This window comes from Panthera onca, chromosome E1 (genome assembly GCF_046562875.1).
Source record: "Panthera onca isolate mPanOnc1 chromosome E1, mPanOnc1 haplotype 2, whole genome shotgun sequence".
Taxonomy (NCBI): domain Eukaryota; kingdom Metazoa; phylum Chordata; class Mammalia; order Carnivora; family Felidae; genus Panthera; species Panthera onca.
The window spans coordinates 59,682,026-59,700,048 of NC_138352.1; the positions used below are offsets into that span (position 1 = coordinate 59,682,026).

Genomic DNA, 18,023 nt, shown 5'->3' on the forward strand with positions numbered 1-18,023 from the left:
AGGAGGCACGAATCTGATCAGGCGCCTTGAAGACACCCTGAAAGGGGGGGGGGGGCCTTCGGGACGATCACGTGGCCAGGCTGTAGGCGCAGTTGCTGAGCAACTACAGCTGCTGGGCGTGGTCCACGTTGAGCTGTGCTGTTCTGGTGTATCTGGGGATTCCCAAAGAAAGCGAGGAAACCAAGGCCTGAGCTCCTGGGGTGGTGGGTAGGGGCGGGGGAGCGGAAGAGTTAGTTTGTTCTCTTTCAATGATTGGGGAGGACTCAGAACTGGACAGGCGCCAGGACACCTGAGTTCAGTTCCTCGCCTGCCCAGACCCCTTCTAGGTGTTCAGCTTACCCACGCTGGGGTGGAGCGGAAGGGCTAAGGGGTTGGTCCAGACCTCCTGCTTCCCTGCCCTAGGGCTGTTGGTGATGGCTCCGCCACAAAGTCTGGCACAAGGCGGCAAAAGTTTGAGGTTCAGAGAGGTCTCAGCAAGTAAATGCCAGAGCCCGGACTAGAACCCATGTAGATGATTTTTCTGTAGAACGGATCAATCAGCCTCACATATAAGCAGAGGTTGCAGAAGTACAGTGGCAGAACTGAAGAGGTTGCTCAAGTATCTAGGGACCTGTGTTCCAGCCCTGTTCTGGACGGAGGCATTTGGAAACTGGGATCATAGAGCCCCTTCCTCTGCCACTTCTGCTTCATTTCCTGCTCAGTCATTGTATCTGGTTTGGGTGGAAAGTATCATTCTTCATTAAAAACATTTAATGATGGGTGAAATTTTATCCCTGGGCTCAAGAGTATAGTTAACTGTAGTTCTGCTTCTGTGGGAGGTCCTCTGTCATAGCACCTCACTATAGAGTGAGCCCATATGGAATGGTGAAGGGACTGAATCCTGAGACCCAAATGTCTCTTCAGTAGAAGCACCAAAATTAAAATATTTTTAGAGGCAGAGAACAAAATTAAGACAAGGCTCCAGGGGCGCCTGGGTGGCTCAGTGGGTTAAGCGTCCAACTTTGGCTCAGGTCATGATCCTATTGTTTGTGAGTTCAAGCCCCACGTCCGGGTATGTGCTGACAGCTTGGAGCCTGGAGTCTGCTTCAGATTCTATATCTCCCTTTCTCTCTGCCCCTCCCCCCTCACACTCTGTCTCTCTCTTCCTCTCAAAAATAAACAAACATTAAGAAAAAAATTTCTAAAGACAGGGCTCTAAACTGAAAGTCAGTATTCTGTACTTTCCGTGACAAGTCTTAAGCAAGTTCTCACTGCAACTCCGCTCCCCCTGTAGAGAATTAGATTTTTTTGAGAGAGAGAGAGAGAGCATGCGTGAGGGGAAGAGGGTGGGGAGAGAGAGAGAGAGAGAGAGAGAGAGAGAGAGAGAGAATCCCAAGCAGGCTCCACGCTCAGCAAAGAGCCCGACTCGGGGATCAAACGCACGACTGCAGGATCATGACTTGAGCCGAAATCAAGAGTCAGACACTCAACTGACTGAGCCACTCAGGAGCCCTGGGTGTTTTTGTAACACCAGATAAGTGGAAAGATATCCAGAGTACTTTGGGATTTTGTAGGCTGGCAAAGAATGCAGACACATCCTCCTCCCTGATATTGACCTTCCATGATGTCCATTTCCTCTGCCTTCCTAGAAACAGATCATGGAAAGGAACAACGTCATTGATTTCAAGGCTTTGGAGAAAGAGCTGCAGGCTGCACTCGCTGCTGATGAGAAATACAAACGGGAGAATGCTGCCAAGTTCCGGGCAGTGGAACAGAAGGTGGCTTCCTATGAGGAGTTCAGGTTCGCTTAATGCTGTTTTTCTCAGGTCCTGTTACTATGTGGACAAGTGTGGATAAGAGCATGTGTTTTGAAGTCAGACAATTCTGGGCTCAGTCCTGACCCTACCTTCTGCTATGTATCTGATCTTGTGCAAGTTATTTAACCTCTCTGAGCTTCCGTCCCTCATCTGTAAGAGAGAGTAACTATTGTTATGATTAAATAAATAATTACATGTAAGATTTTGAGCACAGTGCCTGGCACATGGGAGGTGCTCAAAAGCTGTCAGCTATTGTTGCTGCTATTATTATTGTCATATTGGCTTGTTGATAGGTTTAGTCTCTATTATGCAAAGTCTAGCCACTTCACATCCACAGATAGCATTAAGTCCGTCCTCCAGTCTCTGGCTTTTGCCCACAGGGGTATTGTCCTTGCATCACATCTGAAGCCACTGGAGCGGAAAGACAAGATAGGAAAGAGGACTGTGCCCTGGAACTGTCACACTACTCAGAGAGGGGCCTCCCAGGAGGAGGCCACTGAAATCTCCCAGGTGGGTGAGGCCCAGCCTCTTCAGCCCAGTAGGATTCTCTGCCCAAACCTCTAATCCTGTCTCCTTACCACCCATACTTCTTCCTTATTTCTCATGTTAAACCAACAGAGGCAGGTTTCTGCCTCCAATCCCAGAAAGAAAAGCAACCAGCAGATGGTGAGGGTGAGTTAAACTGGGTGGAACAAGTCGGAAAGGTGGGCCAGGCAGGTCTCCTCCACGACTAGTCCTTTGACTTGCACTCCCAGATGAGACTGGAGTTGTTCTGCTCCCAGGTTATACGGTAGGTAGTATAATGATCCTGTGGCACTGTTGGGAGAGAGGCCCAGCCTGTCAGATTCTTAACAGTCACCTTGAATTCCTTTCTCTCTTTCTGAGGTTTCCATCATCCCTCTGCCCTGCTCAGAGTAAAGCCTGACTTACTCTCATAGAGTAGGGCTATGTCTGCATTCATCAGTGGGAACATCCCGGTACAAATGAGATTCTCAAATCATGGCCGGGTTCCTTGGGACCCTCCCTCCCTGTCCCATTCCCAGTTCCCTCATCTGAAAACCAAGCCTACAGGGACCACAGCCTACCCAGTGCTCAGAGAGCAACACTAGAGCTAAAATGAAAATCCACAGTCTCCCCTCACTGTCACTGTCTCAGTGTCGCAGAGCAGCTGGGAGAACTCTGGACTTCCTTTCCTTCCTTGTGATCCAGGAGAAAACACTTCTCCAACCCGAGACCTCCGCAGAGTTCTACCGTGCTTGGCGGCGACACCTGCGGAGTGGGCCAGAGCGCTACCAGGCCCTGCTGCAGCTCGGAGGTCCAAAGCTGGGTCACCTCTTCCAGATGGACGTGGGGTTCGGGCTTCTAGGGGAGCTGCTGGTGGCACTGGCCGAACACGTGAGGCCAACCGACCGGTTGGTGGTGCTAGGGATCCTGCGCAGCCTGGCCAGCACCGGGCGCTTCACCCTGAACCTGAGCCTGCTGAGCCAGGTGGAGAGAGAGGCCTGCAGAGGCCTGTTTCAGAAGCTGCAGGCCATGAGTACTCTCAGACCCACAGAGGAGGAGGAGGGGCTCGGCCAGGAGGAGGAGCGGGGTCTGGAGGAGCAGCCTGGTGAGATCCAGGAGGAGGAAAGGCTCTTGCAAGAGTTGCTGGGGGTGTACCAGGTGGATTGACCGGACCAGTTGCCTCCAGAGCCCCCCAGTGGTCACTGGAGGCTTTTTCTGCTTGTTGTCCTGGGGGCTCTGCAGGACTGTAATGAGAAGCCCACACCTGATTTCCTTCTCAGCTTGGAATTTTCAGAGCAAATAAAAGAATCAAATCTTCCTGACTTTTCCAGCCCCTTGGTGGCTCAGTATTCTGAACTATGTAGATCAGCAGGATGGTCAAGGGCCTAAGAACTTGAAAGAGTTTTGCTTCCCGCCCTTCCTCTGCCAAACCTCTAGCCCATGGCCATGAGAGATGAGTGTGGGCCCAACCAGATGCTGGCTATACCAGTTAAAGCCTCCACTCAAAAAAAAAAAAAGGAAAAACCAAAATCATTAATCTTCTGTGGTAAACAAACACTGATCTCCATAGCTCTTAACAAGAATACCCCAATAAATGATTGGACATTTAATCGACAAATAATCAAAGGCTACCTCCTTTGAAGTAAGGTATTTTCCTCAGGGACTGAATTCCTGTGCAGGCTGGGCCTGGGAAAGCCCCAAGCAATCAGGTTAGGTCTGGCCAGCCTCCTAGGCTGCACATCTGGCCAGATGTGCAGGCAGGCGGGTTTTCCTCAACTCCTGGATTAACCAAAGAGAAAACCTTTCCACCAAGCACCCAGGCAGGGCCTAGAGCAGGAAGGCAGAGATTTTCCTGTTCTAGCACTTCTCATTCCGGTTTCCCCTGACCCATTCTTGAGTGAGTGCCAGCGTTCTAGAATGGGGAGAGGGCCAGGTTCTAGAATGGTTTTCCCTCACGATCCTATCTGGAACAGGAGAAGGGCATCCTGTACATCAGCTAGGAATAAATTGCCTGGCCTTTGGCCACTTTCTCTGCAGACTCTTGCTTCTCTTCCTGGCTGCCCAATCCTTTCTCACCCTGGCAGTGATTTCTAGAAGCCCAGACCTTCAGTGCCTTGGTTTTGCCCTGCCCCCTCTGACCATTGCCTCCTGCAGGCATGAACCTGGCCCACACCACGGTGCTCCTGTGGGTGTGGGGGAGTCTCCAGGCCTTTGAAATCGTGGAGAAGGAGGACATCTTTCAGAGGACCCCCTGCCCCGCTTTTCTGATATTTGACAACGCAGCCTACCTGGCAGACATGAGCTTTGAGCTTCCCTGCCGCTGCAAGCCTGAGGAGGTGTCTGCTGTAGTCTGGTACTATCAAAAGCACCTAGGGAGCAGCCACACCAAAGTGCTGACAGACTTCGACGGGCGGGTGCTGACCGAGGAAACCCAGGCGCGCGTGGGCAGTGACATGCTGGTCCGCTTCAGCATCCGCATGTTCAGCCTGTTGGTTTTCCGGGCCCAGCCCGAGGACTCGGGCTTGTATTTTTGTGGCACCCGCAAGGGGGACTACTTCTATGCCTATGATGTGGACATCCAGAGCAGTGAGGGAATGGTGGCCACCTTCAAGGACCTGGGCCAGGAGCCCTTTGCAGACGAGCACCGTGGGAGCCTCCACATCTTCACCGCCTTCTGGGAGTGGACCCCCTGCGACCGCTGTGGGGTCCGTGGGGAGCAGTGGCGCATTGGCCTCTGCTACTTGAGGAGCCCAGATCTCTCCCCACGCTACCAGAAGACGCTGCCCGATGTGGTGTCCTGTGGTTCGCAGGCCGTGCCCTGGAAGGTTCGGGCCACGGCCAGGGAGCACACGCCCGAGCTACTGGTTCAGAGCTGCATGGTGCCCTGTGAGAAGAAGACGACCCAGCAGGGCGTGATGGCCATCTTCAGTTACGTGTCCAAAGTGGGCAGCCGGCCCTGGGTGCCTCAGGTGCCCATTCAGTTCCACCAGCAGAAGCTGGGCCACGGACTCATCATCTCCTGTCCTGGGGCCCGGCCGGAGCACGCCGTGGCCTGGGACAAGGACCGCCAGTACCTCTACCGAACGCAGTACCTGAAGGGCGTCAACAGGTCCATGAGGGTGTTCATTGACCACGGCAACCATCTCCACATCCGCTTCACCCAGCTAAGTGACCGGGGCATCTACTATTGCTGGCGGCAGGGGGTGCAGGTCGCTGGGTTCCGACTGGGTGTCACGTCTCAAGGCCGCTACCGGCCCTCATTCTCGGACCCTGAGACTCGCTCCGCCGTGGAACTGACCCTGATAGGCTACCTGTTCATCACGGCAGTCTTTGTGGCCATTCACCTCTGTCGTTGCTGCTGTTACTTATTTCGCTGTTGTCCCAACTTCTCCCCCTAGGCCCCCCTCTTCCCCAGCTCTGAAGACCAGTTGTGCTCAGATGTGTCTGTTAAATGATACCGGATGCCTCCGGGTGGGCATCCTGGGCTGGGACGTGTGGCAAGGGGTGGGGGGTGTGGATAAATCTGTTAGTTACAACCTGCTCCTTGGCAAGTGGGGAAGCCTGAGGCAGGTAGGAGACAGGGGACTGAGGCCGGTACAGAAGTGGCCAGAGTGCACGTCTTCTGACATCATGATCAGAGAAGGAAGAAGTGAACGTAATATTTATCAAACAGCCTTTTTGATGTTGGCATTATGTTTGAGGTGCTTTATTTTCTTGCCTTCGAGGATTGCCCAGTGGGTTGAATTGGGGGCAGCAGGGAGAGGAAAAGGGAGCCTAGTACCTGTCCTCTTTCCCTTCCTCCTCAACCTTGACCCCAGACTGGCAGGTAGAAATGTCAGGTTTAGGAATAAAGGTAAAAACTAGAATGGGGAAAAATGCAGGAGGAAAGTGGAGGTCAAAGTTAGGGCTTTCCCAGGACTGGGGGCTGGGTGAGAAGAGGGGTAGAGGGATGGAGGGGGGAGGGGGGAAGGGCACCAGGGCTGCCATGTGGAGCAGGATTGGAGGTGGGATTTGTCCTGTGGCTGCTGCCACAAATGGGGTTTGGGGTCTCAAGATGATCAGTAATAAGAAGCAACTTGAATCTTGTCCAAGGCTACTTCCTGCCCCCTCCCCCAGCCCCAGCCTCTCCTGAACAGATCAGAGTCCACTCCCGGGAAGGACATAGCAAATGTCTTTATTTACTTCAGTGACTAAAGGCTGCATGGTGCCCTCAAGGTTGAAGGTTAGCAACAGTGGGTGGCTGGGAGGGAGGGGGAAAGGGCACCAGGTCTTAGAAAAAGGGAGGGACTCTCACTTCTCTGGCCTTAACAGGGTGAGGGGGACCCTGGAGCAGGCCCTCTCAGCCCTATTTCCGGGCACAGAGAGTCCTGTGCCTGCCCACCCCAACCCCAATCTTCCCATGGAGCGGTGCAGGTACTCTGGGTGGAAGTGTCTGCCCTGCACTGCCCCACCTCCAGACTGCAGGAACACAAACCAGAGCCTTTACTCTGCTCATGCCTCCCATTTTCTAAATTATAAAAGAGGGTGCTACCTACAATATGGGGATACATTTTGTATTTGATAAAAGGCGCTTGGGTTAGGGAAAAGCAGTGGGTCACTGGAGGGTGGAGAATGTCAGATATGTGGCAGTGGCTTCACTCAGCAGCCTTTGCTGGGGTCTGGAGGCAGCAGCAGCGTTGGCTTAGAGGTTGGGTGGAGGGATTATGCAGCAAGAAAGGAGCCTTTAGAACTGGGACAAGGTGTGCCCTGCCCCCGGGGCCAGCAGCCCCCCTCTCTCTTATTTCAGCATTTTCAAGAGGATGAGTCACTTCCTTGATTCCCACAACCCAGAGGCCAAGTGTAACTGGCCATCCACAACCCCCATCTCTGATGTCTAGCATCATCCCCATGGCCTCCACCATCTCCACCTGCCTCCCCTCCAGCATTATGGAGGGAGGACTCCTGGGCTTGACCTCTCTGTACCCAACCTAGAGGTCAAGCAGCTCCCCTCTACTCCTTCTCAGCACCCCTTCCCTCTCCACTTACACTATAGATCCCCCAAGTCCTGAGAATCAAGCTCCCACATGCCCATGGCATGCCGACAGGGTGCCCACGTGGCAGCTCAGTGGGACTGAGACACTTGAATCATCACCCAGTAGGCCCTTCTGGGATCTGGGCAGGCCAGGTATTCTGTTTGGTGATTACTCCAGGTGGCAGGATCGCCCCACCCGCTCTCAGACTGCTCAGGGTCAGTCTAGAAGAAGAAACCTCTGTGGGGATTTCCCTTTCCTGTCCCAGGGTCTCCTTTTTCTCCAGCAGCCTGAGGACACTCAAAGGCCCACTTCCCAGGTACCCTCAGGGACCTCTGGCTCCGCCAACAGTTGCCATGACAACGGGGAGTAGGGAAATCCAGGTGATTTATTGGGGCCCCTACCTTCCCCCCCTTCTCTCCTTCCTCCTAGTTCTAACCCAAGCTGCTCACCCTTTGGGGTGAGTGCCTTGTTAGTTGGAGTTACTGGGTGCAGGGGGCAGGGGGTGCAGGCCTAGTACTGACAGAGCTTAGGGCAGCGAGCTGGCATAGAGACCGAGGGATGAGGGGAACAGCTGGGGTGGGTGGGAACTCGGGTCTGGGGAAATCAGCTATCAGAGACGGGGAGAGCAATCCCATCTCCTGCTCAGGCCTCTCACACTATGGGGTAGGGGCCACCTTGGGGGTCCTGCCTCACATCACATCCTTGTGCTCCTGCTTGGACTCCTTAATGACCTGCAGGGGACAGAGAAGCGCACAGCACATTAGTTAGGGGCCCACACAGACATCAGGCCCACTACCGCTAGGCTATGTGACCTTAGACAAGTCCCCAGCTTTCCTGGGTCTTTCTTTTCTATGCTGGGAACCAGAATTCTCCCATGCAGTTGTCAGGAAATGAGGTAACACCTGGAAGCACTTAGCACCATGCCTGGCACATGGTGGCCTGGTATGGTAAGATTAGCCAGTACTGTTGCTGACGTGATGGCAAGGCGGTTATGCCAAATCCCCTCTTCCCTTTCCTTTGGCGGGTTCCTTTTATCAAGCTGGAAACTGAAAGATGGGAGTGAAAACTGCTAACTTTAATTTTCTTCTTCTCTCCCCCAGGCCTGGTGCTGGGGGCATCTGAGTCAGGGTGAGACGGGGGAAGACCCGTCAGTGCCTAGGCACCCAGGCTCCCTAGAACTGCCAGTGGAAGGGATAGGGAACTGAATTACATCCAGGTTCCTTCCCCTCTTCCAGAGCCTCCCTGGGAAGCTTTTCCGAGCGATTGAGAACCTTCTCTGTGCCAGTTCAGGCTTTTTTCCAAAGCCTGGCTTCGAAAATTCCTGGAGGCAGCCAGAACCTGATGGGGCCAGAATCTCAGGTCTGCCCTCCTTACCTCTCCATCCCGCATCTCCACGGTCTTTACCACAATGTTCCTCTTAAGGTGGCCTTCTGACACGGACTTGGTGTCCAGGCTGGTTTCTGCAGACATGGGGACAAGAGGCCTGTGGGCTCTTGGGTCACTAGACATTTTCCCCCACCCCCAACTTCTCTATGAAACCCACAATCATGAGGATTGAGTATGAAAGTCTATCCCAACCAGGCAGAGAGGGCCTAGGATCCTTCATTATTATTATTTTTTTAATTTTATGTTATTATTTTTTAATGTGAAATTTATTGTCAAATTGGTTTCCATACAACACCCCGTGCTCATCCCAACAGGTGCGCTCCTCAAATATTATTTTTATTTTAGAGAGAGGAGGAGAGAGCGCAAGCCAGGGAGAGGGGCAGAGGGGGAGAGAGAGGGAGAGAGAGAGAGAGAGAGGGAGAGAGAGAGAGAAATGCAAGGCAGGCTCCACGCTCAGTGTGGAGCCCAATGCGGAGGTTGATCCCATGACCCTGGGATCATTACCTGAGCTGAAATCAAGAGTGGGACGCTCAACTGACTGAGCCACCCAGGTGCCCCGGGCCTAGGCTTTTTCAAAGGGGATGAAGACCCCCAAAGTCCCCATGGTGCTAAGCAAGGCCTGGCTGCTCCATCCAGTGCTCTGCTCACTTTCCTGGCCTGGCTGCATTTCAGTCCCTCTGCAAGCCGTCACCTGGCACCTGGCTTTCTGACCACCCAGCACTGTGCCAAGGAAGGAGCACATGAGCTTTGAAATCAGGCAGGCCAGACCTCAAGTCCCAGCTCAGCCACAAGACTGTGGGCAAGTTAATTTACCTCTTCCAGCCTCAGTTTCCTAATCTGCAAAATGGGGATGATGGGGTCTACTTCTCTAGGTGGGAATGAGGAGTCCTTTAACTGAAATAATGTATGTTAAGTGACTAGCATGTTATTAGTGCTCAATAATCGTGGGTCCCTTTCCCGTTCCTGTTCCCCTCTTCTTCTTCCCTCTGCTAATTCTCTGGGCCCTACTGACCCTTTACTGTTTGGCACCTGGCAGTATTACCTCGACGACCCACTCTGCCTGGTTAAACTTCTGATACTGAACTAAGCCCTGGGGGATACACATATCTAGTGTTCCTAAATTTGTGGAGCAGAAGATTTTTTTTTCCTTAGACAAGAATCATTTGAGGGCCACTTACAAGTAAGAAGTCATTTAGGTCCCCCCCCCCCCCCCAGAGAGGAAAATGTAACATGTCACACTAATGTTTAAAATTAAGAGCAGGGAGCATAAAACTTTATCCACTACGAGAGCAGAAGTCCAGGGGGAAATGATCCTTTGGGCTGAATAAGCACTGAGCTGAGCTATGGAGCCTTGGGGACAGACGAATCAAGCAGAGAACCTGGCCATTGGGCACAGCAAGACCCTAGGGGCCTCCCGATGATGGGGAAGAGGAAAGGCAGAGGCTGGCGTTTGTTCAGAGGCCCCAGAGCATCTCATCTGAGCACCAGAGGACATATCACTTTGAACACCAGCCAGCTCTGCTAGTTTAACCTACATTTACTCTGTGCCAGGTCCTGGGCTGGGCACTGAGGTTGCTGGGAAAATGACACAAGCTTGGCCCTTTAGGGGAAAACCTGGGAGGAGGAAGCCCAAGAGGGCAGGGAAAATGGGCTTGGTGAGGCTCGTTCCCCGACAAGCTGAGAAAAGCACTGTGTCTGAGAGGCAGGCTGCTAACCGAGAGCCGGCGGGGCTCCATTTACAATCTGGTGAGCCTGTATTGGTATAACTTGTATTGTGAGCCTTTTGAGATGTCTTGTGACCTTGTGACTTTCCCCTTCTTTGGTGCTTTTGCCCCCTGTAGTGACAAGCAGTTAAAAAAACAAAAACATAAACATAAAACACTGAGATGGGCAGAGCTTGCTCAGGGATCTGCGGATAGGACAGAGGTTGAGACCTTCACCCGTTTCTGCTATAGGATGGGGCGCAGGGTTAGGGAGCAGGACACAGGGCAGAGCAGGACAGGAGCAGCTGCGGGCCCCACCTGGAATGCCCTGGGATACTGTGTTCTGGCTGAAAGCTCTGTGGTGAATTATGAAGGCCCCCTGGGCCCCTTTGCCCTGGTCCTTGGCCCCACGCCAGAGCAGCAGCCCACACGGGGCAGGAAGCGGGAATCCAACACCCTGCCCACAGGGCCCTGCTCTACTGACCTCGGATCTGCAGGTTGGAGAAGGTCTGCACGGGAATAGTGATGCTGAAAGACAGCAAAGGGAGAAGAGTGACTGGGCTGCCCAAGGTCATCCCCAGGTCAGGTCCCCATCCAGGGTTATTGTGACAGCCTGAGGCCCTTCTCCTTGCCAGGAAAGGCTGAGCCCATCCCCTGGCTTTCCCCAGCAGCCAACATGCTCTCTGGGGCTGCAAGAGTCTGCAGGAGGCTGGGGTATTGTCTGGGAGGGGAACATGTCTTTTGGAAGGACAGTGCAGGCCCAGAAGATGGCAGAAGGGAGGAGGAAGTGGCGAAGAAAGTTCCGAGGAGGCAAAAGAGGTCAGTTGAGGGAAAAGAAGTTCAGTCTTCATTGGGAGGGTGGGGAGCGAGCCTTTTAGTTTGGGGGGTGACCCAAGTCCTTGCCCTGGGATCTCATGGATTGAATTGAATCCATTCATTCATTCATTCACCAAACATTTATGGAATATAACTGTGTTAGGCCAGCACTGTGCTGGGTACAGGGGATAGGAGGGGCTGGACGCAGGCTGTATAAGGCAGTCCCTGAAAGGAGCAAGGAGAGACCAGGGAGGGGCAGCAGGGAGGATTGACTCTCTAGGGCTCACCGGTTCTCCTCGCCCTCCAGCAGCTTCCTGTAGGTGGCGATCTCGATGTCCAGGGCCAGCTTGACGTTCAGCAGGTCCTGGTACTCCTGCAGATGCCGTGCCATCTCGTCTTTGAGGCTCTGCCCCTCCTCCTCCAGCCGGGTCAGTGCCTCCTGGTAACTTGCTGCCTCCCGCGCGTGGCGCTCATCCTGCTCCCGCATCTGCCTCTCCAAGGACTCGTTCTGTGGGTGGAGCGGGCTGGTGCCTCGGGGTAGAGTCACACCACCCCCACCCATCCCAACCAGGACCCCTGCCCTGCCTCTGCCCGCCCCCCCCCCTCCCGGCCAAGGAACTTTTCAGAGCCCCAGCCCTCAGTCCTGGTGCCCGCCCCGGGCCCTTCTCTCCAGGCTGCAAGGCTGCAAGGGTTGCAGGTCCCCCCTCCGGCTTGCCCACACCCGCTGAGGCCCCGCGCTCACTGTGCCGCGCAAGGACTCCAGGTCGCAGGTCAAGGCCTGTAGCTGGCGCCGGTAGTCGTTGGCCTCGTGCTTGGCCTGGCGGAGCAGCTCAGCGTTGCGCGCTGCGGCATCGGTCAGGTCTGCAAACTAGTGGGGAGAGGATCCTAAGCGGAGGCGCAGCTGGGCTGCACGTCTGGGGCGCACGTCTGGGCGGGTGGGAAGGCATGGTCTCTGGGAAATCAGGGAGATGGGCAGGACCCCAGGCTTGGTGTCCAGGTCTCCCCCAGGACTTTGGCTCTGGGTGGGATTATTCCCATAGACGGAGACCCAGGGAGGGAGGGCACACAACGCCCTGTAGGTCTCCCTCACTGAGCACAGTGCTTGGGCAGGGGACGACTGAACAGATGGTATTTGCCACAGAATCCAGAATCTCCTGGGTTGGCAGCTCTATCCACGAGCCTGAACCCTGTCCTCCTCTGCTGTGGACAGGGGGTTCTGGTGAGCAGAACCCCGGGTTCTAATAGCCCTCTCTCCCCCCAACTTGGAGTGAAGCTCTCATGGCTCCATCAGGCCTTGACCTGCCCAGAACCATCACTGGCTTCTGCCACTGATACTCCTCAGCTTGGACCCTGGGCTAGCATCCCCGGGCCACTGCCCCTCCGTGCTTTCTTGCACTCAGAAAGCCCCTTCCCTCTTCTCTTCAGGTCCTTAGGCTGCCAGTCTTGCCGAGCCCAAATGCCCTCCCTTCGACAATATCCACCCACCCGCATATAAACTCTGCCCAGCAGTGTTCTCTCTAGACACCATATTTGGGTGCACATCATATCTCCCTGGTCGAACATGTCTCTGTGTCCTGGGCGGTGCTGACAGGCAGTGGATGCTCAGTAACCCAGGACACAGCAGAGGCATCAAGAATGAAGGCTCCCAAGGGCAATGGCTAGGGTTAGACACCCAGTTCTACCATTTAGGAACCGTGTGACTTCGGGCAAATTAGTTAACCTCTCTGGACTCCAATTCTCTCATCTGTCAAAGAATAGTACCTTCTTCATAGTGAGTAAGATAATGCCTGCAAAGCACAGGGCCTGGCACACAACAATGTTGGCTAGCAAGAACAGTAGCAGGAACAGTAATAATGATAATTAACAGTCATGATAAGTACTTGTTGGAAGTTATGACACCTGTGTGGCCCTGGGGAAGCCACCTCACGTCTCTGGTGAAGGTCAATCACCCGAAGAGGATCCTCTCCCAGCCTTCTCTACCCCATTCCCCCATTCTTTTGTATGGAGCCAGGAGGGCTGCCTGGAGGAGGCAGGCTGGCCCACAGTCAGGGCTACCTTGGACCGATACCACTCCTCTGCCTCATGCATGTTGCTGGCCGCCATTGCCTCGTACTGCGTGCGGATCTCTCTCAGGGCTGCCGTGAGGTCCGGCTTGGCCACGTCCATCTCCACATGGATCTGCTGCCGGGCCAGCTGCTCCTGAAGTTCCTGCACCTCCTGGCCAGGATGAGAGAAGGGATGCCAGGGCTTGGGCCCAGGCCGCAGCTGGGGTTTCCCCACAATGCTATGCCCTTGTCTGCCTGCCCCGTGGACCCTGACATTGGCTAAGGGAAATGGGACAGTCCTAGTTAGAGGCAGTGGCATGGCACGGGCTAGGTGAGGCAGAGGGTCATTTAGGAGCCTCATGGTCCTCCCAGGTTTGGCCAGGCAGGAGCACTGCGAGTGTGCCTGTGGGTTTCCAGGTTCCATAGAGTCGTGGATTCCTAATCCGTAATCTGAAGTCAGCGCTCAGTGGTGTCTTTTAAAAACGAATAGCTTTCACTTAAATGGAGACAGGTGGCAGTGGGGGTGATGTCAGAGAGACTGACTGTGTGACCTCAGCAAGTTCTTTCACCTCTCTGGGCTTCGGTCTCCTCCTCTGTGAGAAGGAGACAGTACTGGAAGGGTTTCTACCTCACGGGGCTGTAGTGAAATAAAAAATGAGAGAGACAAGGCCTGTTATAATTCTCAGCAAGTGGGGTGAGTGTGTGAGAATCTTACCAGGGGCTGAGGATGCTCTCTTGTCTCTGTCTCCCTCAGCCTCTCTGTCTCTCTGTCTCTCTCTCTCTCTTTCTCTCTCACTTTTGTTCTGTCTGTCTTTGTGTATTTCTCAATCTCACCCTCTCTGTCTCCGTCGGCTTCAACCTCTGTGTTGGCCTTACCTCCTCATGGATCTTCCTCAAAAACCGGATTTCCTCCTCCAGAGATTCAATCTTCCTCTCCAGATCCAGACGGGCTAGGGTGGCTTCATCTGCCTCCTGGAGTAGGGAGGGTGCAAAAGGCTGCTGGGACCCCAGACTCCTCTTCCCCACTCCCTCGCCTTGTCTGATCCCACCTTCTGTGGCTGGGGAGAGCAGCACATTGCTCTGGAGGGCTGGGCTTGGGGGCTGTGCTTGGGCGAGCTGCCCTCAACCCCTTACCCCCCTCCCTTGCCCCTCCCACCCCCCTGACCTGTCGATAGGTGGCCAGGTTGTTTTCGGCCTCCAGCCTCAGGTTGGTTTCATCCTGGAGCCTGGGGTAAGGGGACACATTCCTGGGTCCAGGCTCTTCTGAGGATCTTGGACCCCTGCCCCAGTCTCCCTGGAGGTGGCTGCCAGAGAGACCCTCTACCCCCTCCCCCCACCCCCAGGACCAGTGGAATGGCAAGAGAAGCGAGGGACAGAGGGTTCTAGACAGAGCCTTGACCAGGAGGGTGAGCAGACAAGGGACTTTGCTTTAACTCATTACTGAGGTGCCTTATCGAGGTTGGTGCACCTGCTCCTGCTCACACAGGCCCCTCTGCCGGCGCACACTCACTGTCGCATGCACAAACACACTCATCCTCCTGCACTTGAGGGCACACACGCACGCCCTGCCAGCTCAGCAAAACACCGTGTCCCTGGGGTTTCCTCTGACTTTCGGAAATGAGTTTTATTAGAATCTCTGCTTCACAGCTCTGCAAGCTGAAGTGGCCTGACCAGGGTCATAAGCAGGTGACAGGCAGCATCACCTGTGTTCTGAAGCCAGGCCTGCCTGCTCCCTCCCTCACCTCCTTTCCCCCAGAGCCCAGTCCCCCTAGGGCGCACCAGTCTTCTCTTCCCGTTCCTCCTCTGTACGGACCTGGGCTCCACAAGGCCACCAGGCCCTGCCGTGAGTGAAGTGCAGAGACCCTGCCTGTGGGGTCCCTGACTCTTCCCACAGAGCTTGCCCCAGTGGGGAGGTGCTGAGAGTGCACCCAGTGGGGAGGTAGGTGCAAAGGGGTCTTTGGGTGGGTCTTTCCCCACCCAGTGGGGAGGTGCAAAGAAGTCTTTGGGAATCAGGTCCCTGAGACTCTAGGCCCCCCCCCAGGGCCCTCTGGTCATCTTGGGGAGCGAGGACAGCCCTCGCCTCCCAGAGGTGGGGCAACAGAGGGGCCGAGGAGCGTGGAGGCAGAGCCCCCTGCCCGAGACCCGGCCGGCCCGCGGTCACTCCTGCTGGAGCTGGCGGGGGGCATCTTCCCTGTTCATGTGGTCCCTCTCCCTGGACCCCCTCCTCACTTCTGCCTCAGGGTGCCCAGGTCCTGCGCCAGATTGTCTCTCTCGACCTCGAGCCGGGCGCTGTTGGCGGTGAGTTGGTCGAGCCGAAACCTTAGCTCCCGCAGCTCAGCCTGGTAGACGTCGGCCAGCTTGGTGGGCTCCTTGGCCCGCAGCTGGTTCAGCTCCGCAGCCAGCGCCTTGTTCTGCTGCTCCAGGAAGCGCACCTTCTCAATGTAGCTGGCGAAGCGGTCATTGAGCTCCATCATCTCTGCCCGCTCACTGGCCCGGGTCTCCTTGAAGCCGGTGTTGAGGGCCCCGGCCAGGGAGAAGTCCACCCGGGCCGGGAGTGGAAGCGGCATCCGAGCCAGGGAGACGCGGGTGCCGGGCCCCAGACGGCGGCCGGAGGCCAGGGCTCCCCCCACCATCTCCGAGGAGGAGACGTAGGAGCGGCGAGCGGCTGAGGTGACCCGTCTCCTCTCCATGCTGGCCCAGCTCTGCCCGCTCCTGGGAAGCGAGGGCTTTATGGAGGCGTGGGCCGGCCTGGCACCGCCCAAGCTGCCCCTGGCAACGCCCCCCTGGCATAGCCTGAGGGGGAGGGGCTGGGCGACAGCTCGGCCATGGGGAGAGCTCTTCTCACCCCACCGAGGTCACTGTGCCCAGAGGCAGGGCCTCCTGAGCACGCCAGCCCCAGCCCGGCCACAGACAGAGGTACTAGTGGGCAGTGCCTGGGGCCGGATGCTGGGTCTGGGGCCCTGACCATTGGGTGAGGAGGCCCTTTCTCTGGGAAAGTGGGCCAAGAAAGAGCTGGACCAGATGACCTCTGACCTGCTTTCCACTTCTGAGATCCCATAACCCAGGCCTTCCCTACTCAGCACTCCTGCTTCAAGCGGCCGCTAAGTGCTGGGACTTTGGCAAAGAACAAACCCGGTTCCTCCACAGCCTCCAGAAGCAGCCTACAGTTACAGTTTCCTGCCTAGCCCCATTCCTAGCAGACTGTTGGACTCCTCCCCTCGGAACACAGGCGTCCCACGTTCCTGCTTTCTCCCCTTTCCCTGAAAGTCTGGGGCTGTGGGCTGGAGTTGGACACCAGCCCTTTGTCTAGAAGGTCAGTGAAAGTCCCTGTCTAGGAGTGGGGGGGCGGGGGGGTGATGGAGGGAATGTGGAAGCCCCGAGGGGGCAAGAGAGGCAGAGGCTGCGTTCCCTGGCCTTCTCCCTGGGCCACACTTAAGCTCCTGCCTCAGTCCCACCGGACTCCTGTCCCCCTTGCTCAGCCTCTATGCACCCCTGCCCGGAGCCGGCCTTGACAGCTGCACAAAGCAGTTATGGATGAGCTGGCTGTCCCGGCTCCTGTCTTTGTTCCTACATCACCCTGTTTCTCTGGCCACCCCTCACCTCACTTTCACATTGGAGATTTATCTCCTTCGAGTTCCCACGCATCTGGCTGAAAGGATGGGAAAGGTCTCTGGGGATGGGTCAGTTTGGGAACCCAGGAGCCACTGGGCCCATACTAGGTAGTCCAGGGCCTGCGCCCTATAGCCTGACGCTTCAGATCCACCCCCCGCTTCTGTTCTGATCCCTCAGGGCCAGAGTCTCACCCAGGCCCCTCACTCATCTGTGTCCTTGGACTTCTGGGAAGCGGGCAGCCTTCCTCTCCCCACCCCCCTGCTGCCCATGCCCATGCCTGGGCCTCTGATCCCTTCTCCTGGGCACTTGCTGAATAGAGCCTTGTTTTCCACCACTGGTCAGGGCGCCACTCGGAGAGGGCAGCCCCTGGGGGGCTGTGTTGTCTTTATCCCAAGATGCCAGGCTGTTAGGCAGAGTACAGCCCAAGCCCCCAGCTCAAAGAGCTTCTCGGAAGCATCTGAGGGGGCTGGGGTGCAGCGGGGAGCAGGCTCTGTGCCCACCCCTGACTATTGTGTCTGTGCCAAGGTGAGTCATTCAGTGGGCACAAGGAGAAGGCCCTGGGGTGGCAGGGGGCGGCCAGTCCAGCTCTGCCAGGTCTCCAGCTCTGTAGACAAGGCCTGGCTGCCTGCCCCCTCGCCAGCTCCCAGAGCCCGCTCACACCCCTGAGCTCCAGTCCGGGCAATGCCTCTTACCCCACACTGGGTAGATGCTCTCCATTCAGGCATATTATGGGCTGCTTGCCGAGGTTTCCCCTGTGAGTCCCAGCACAGAGAGGGGAGGCGAGGATCCCTAAGTCTTCAGCCACACCTGATCCTGGACCTGAGCAGTAACATGGGGAGGGAAATCTTGAGGAGGGGACGCCCCATGACTTTTGATCCTGCTGAGGACTGGGGAGCTGGGAAAGGTCAGGGGACATTACAAGAAGAACAAGACTGAGGGCAAACCCTCATCCCCACTACTCTCTGTGTCTGGGAGCGGCTGTCCTTCCAGCTTGCCGGGCAAGTCACAGTGTGCGGACTTCTCTCTCCATTCCAGTAAAATCTAGTTGAAGGGAGTGCAAAGCCATCTTGGAGGGAAAATATGTCACAAGAGCAGGAAGGGCTTGGCAGTGAGGCTCACTGAATCGCACCTGTGTGTGTGTGACACAGC

At 55.8% G+C, this 18,023-nt stretch overlaps 3 protein-coding genes across 5 annotated transcripts; 2 read left to right on the forward strand and 1 right to left on the reverse strand.

Moving 5' to 3' along the window:
* Positions 1 to 88: 88 nt before the first annotated feature.
* On the forward strand, positions 89 to 3,622 carry DNAAF19 (dynein axonemal assembly factor 19). 3 transcript variants are annotated; one of them, XM_060645874.3, is made up of 4 exons: positions 89 to 229; positions 1,629 to 1,780; positions 2,177 to 2,306; positions 3,006 to 3,622. In XM_060645874.3, the coding sequence occupies exons 2-4, from the start codon at positions 1,638 to 1,640 to the stop codon at positions 3,465 to 3,467; spliced, it is 735 nt and encodes a 244-aa protein (XP_060501857.1). In that variant the 5' UTR covers positions 89 to 229; positions 1,629 to 1,637; the 3' UTR covers positions 3,468 to 3,622. The 3 variants fall into 3 exon arrangements, with proteins under 3 accessions (XP_060501857.1, XP_060501858.1, XP_060501856.1); XM_060645875.2 differs by having other exon boundaries at positions 89 to 203; positions 1,635 to 1,780; XM_060645873.2 differs by having other exon boundaries at positions 91 to 203.
* Positions 3,623 to 3,733: 111 nt separating this feature from the next.
* On the forward strand, positions 3,734 to 5,737 carry FAM187A (family with sequence similarity 187 member A). Its single transcript, XM_060645872.3, has one exon. It carries the CDS (start codon positions 4,457 to 4,459, stop codon positions 5,696 to 5,698), a length of 1,242 nt encoding a protein of 413 aa, XP_060501855.2. The 5' UTR covers positions 3,734 to 4,456; the 3' UTR covers positions 5,699 to 5,737.
* Positions 5,738 to 7,592: 1,855 nt separating this feature from the next.
* GFAP (glial fibrillary acidic protein) lies at positions 7,593 to 15,974 on the reverse strand. The gene is made up of 9 exons (XM_078437065.2): positions 15,492 to 15,974; positions 14,428 to 14,488; positions 14,139 to 14,234; positions 13,273 to 13,434; positions 11,960 to 12,085; positions 11,505 to 11,725; positions 10,886 to 10,929; positions 8,687 to 8,772; positions 7,593 to 8,043 (listed from the first exon to the last, which is right to left on the reverse strand). Exons 1-9 carry the CDS (start codon positions 15,950 to 15,952, stop codon positions 8,002 to 8,004), a joined length of 1,299 nt encoding a protein of 432 aa, XP_078293191.1. The 5' UTR covers positions 15,953 to 15,974; the 3' UTR covers positions 7,593 to 8,001.
* Between the last annotated feature and the right edge of the window lie 2,049 nt (positions 15,975 to 18,023).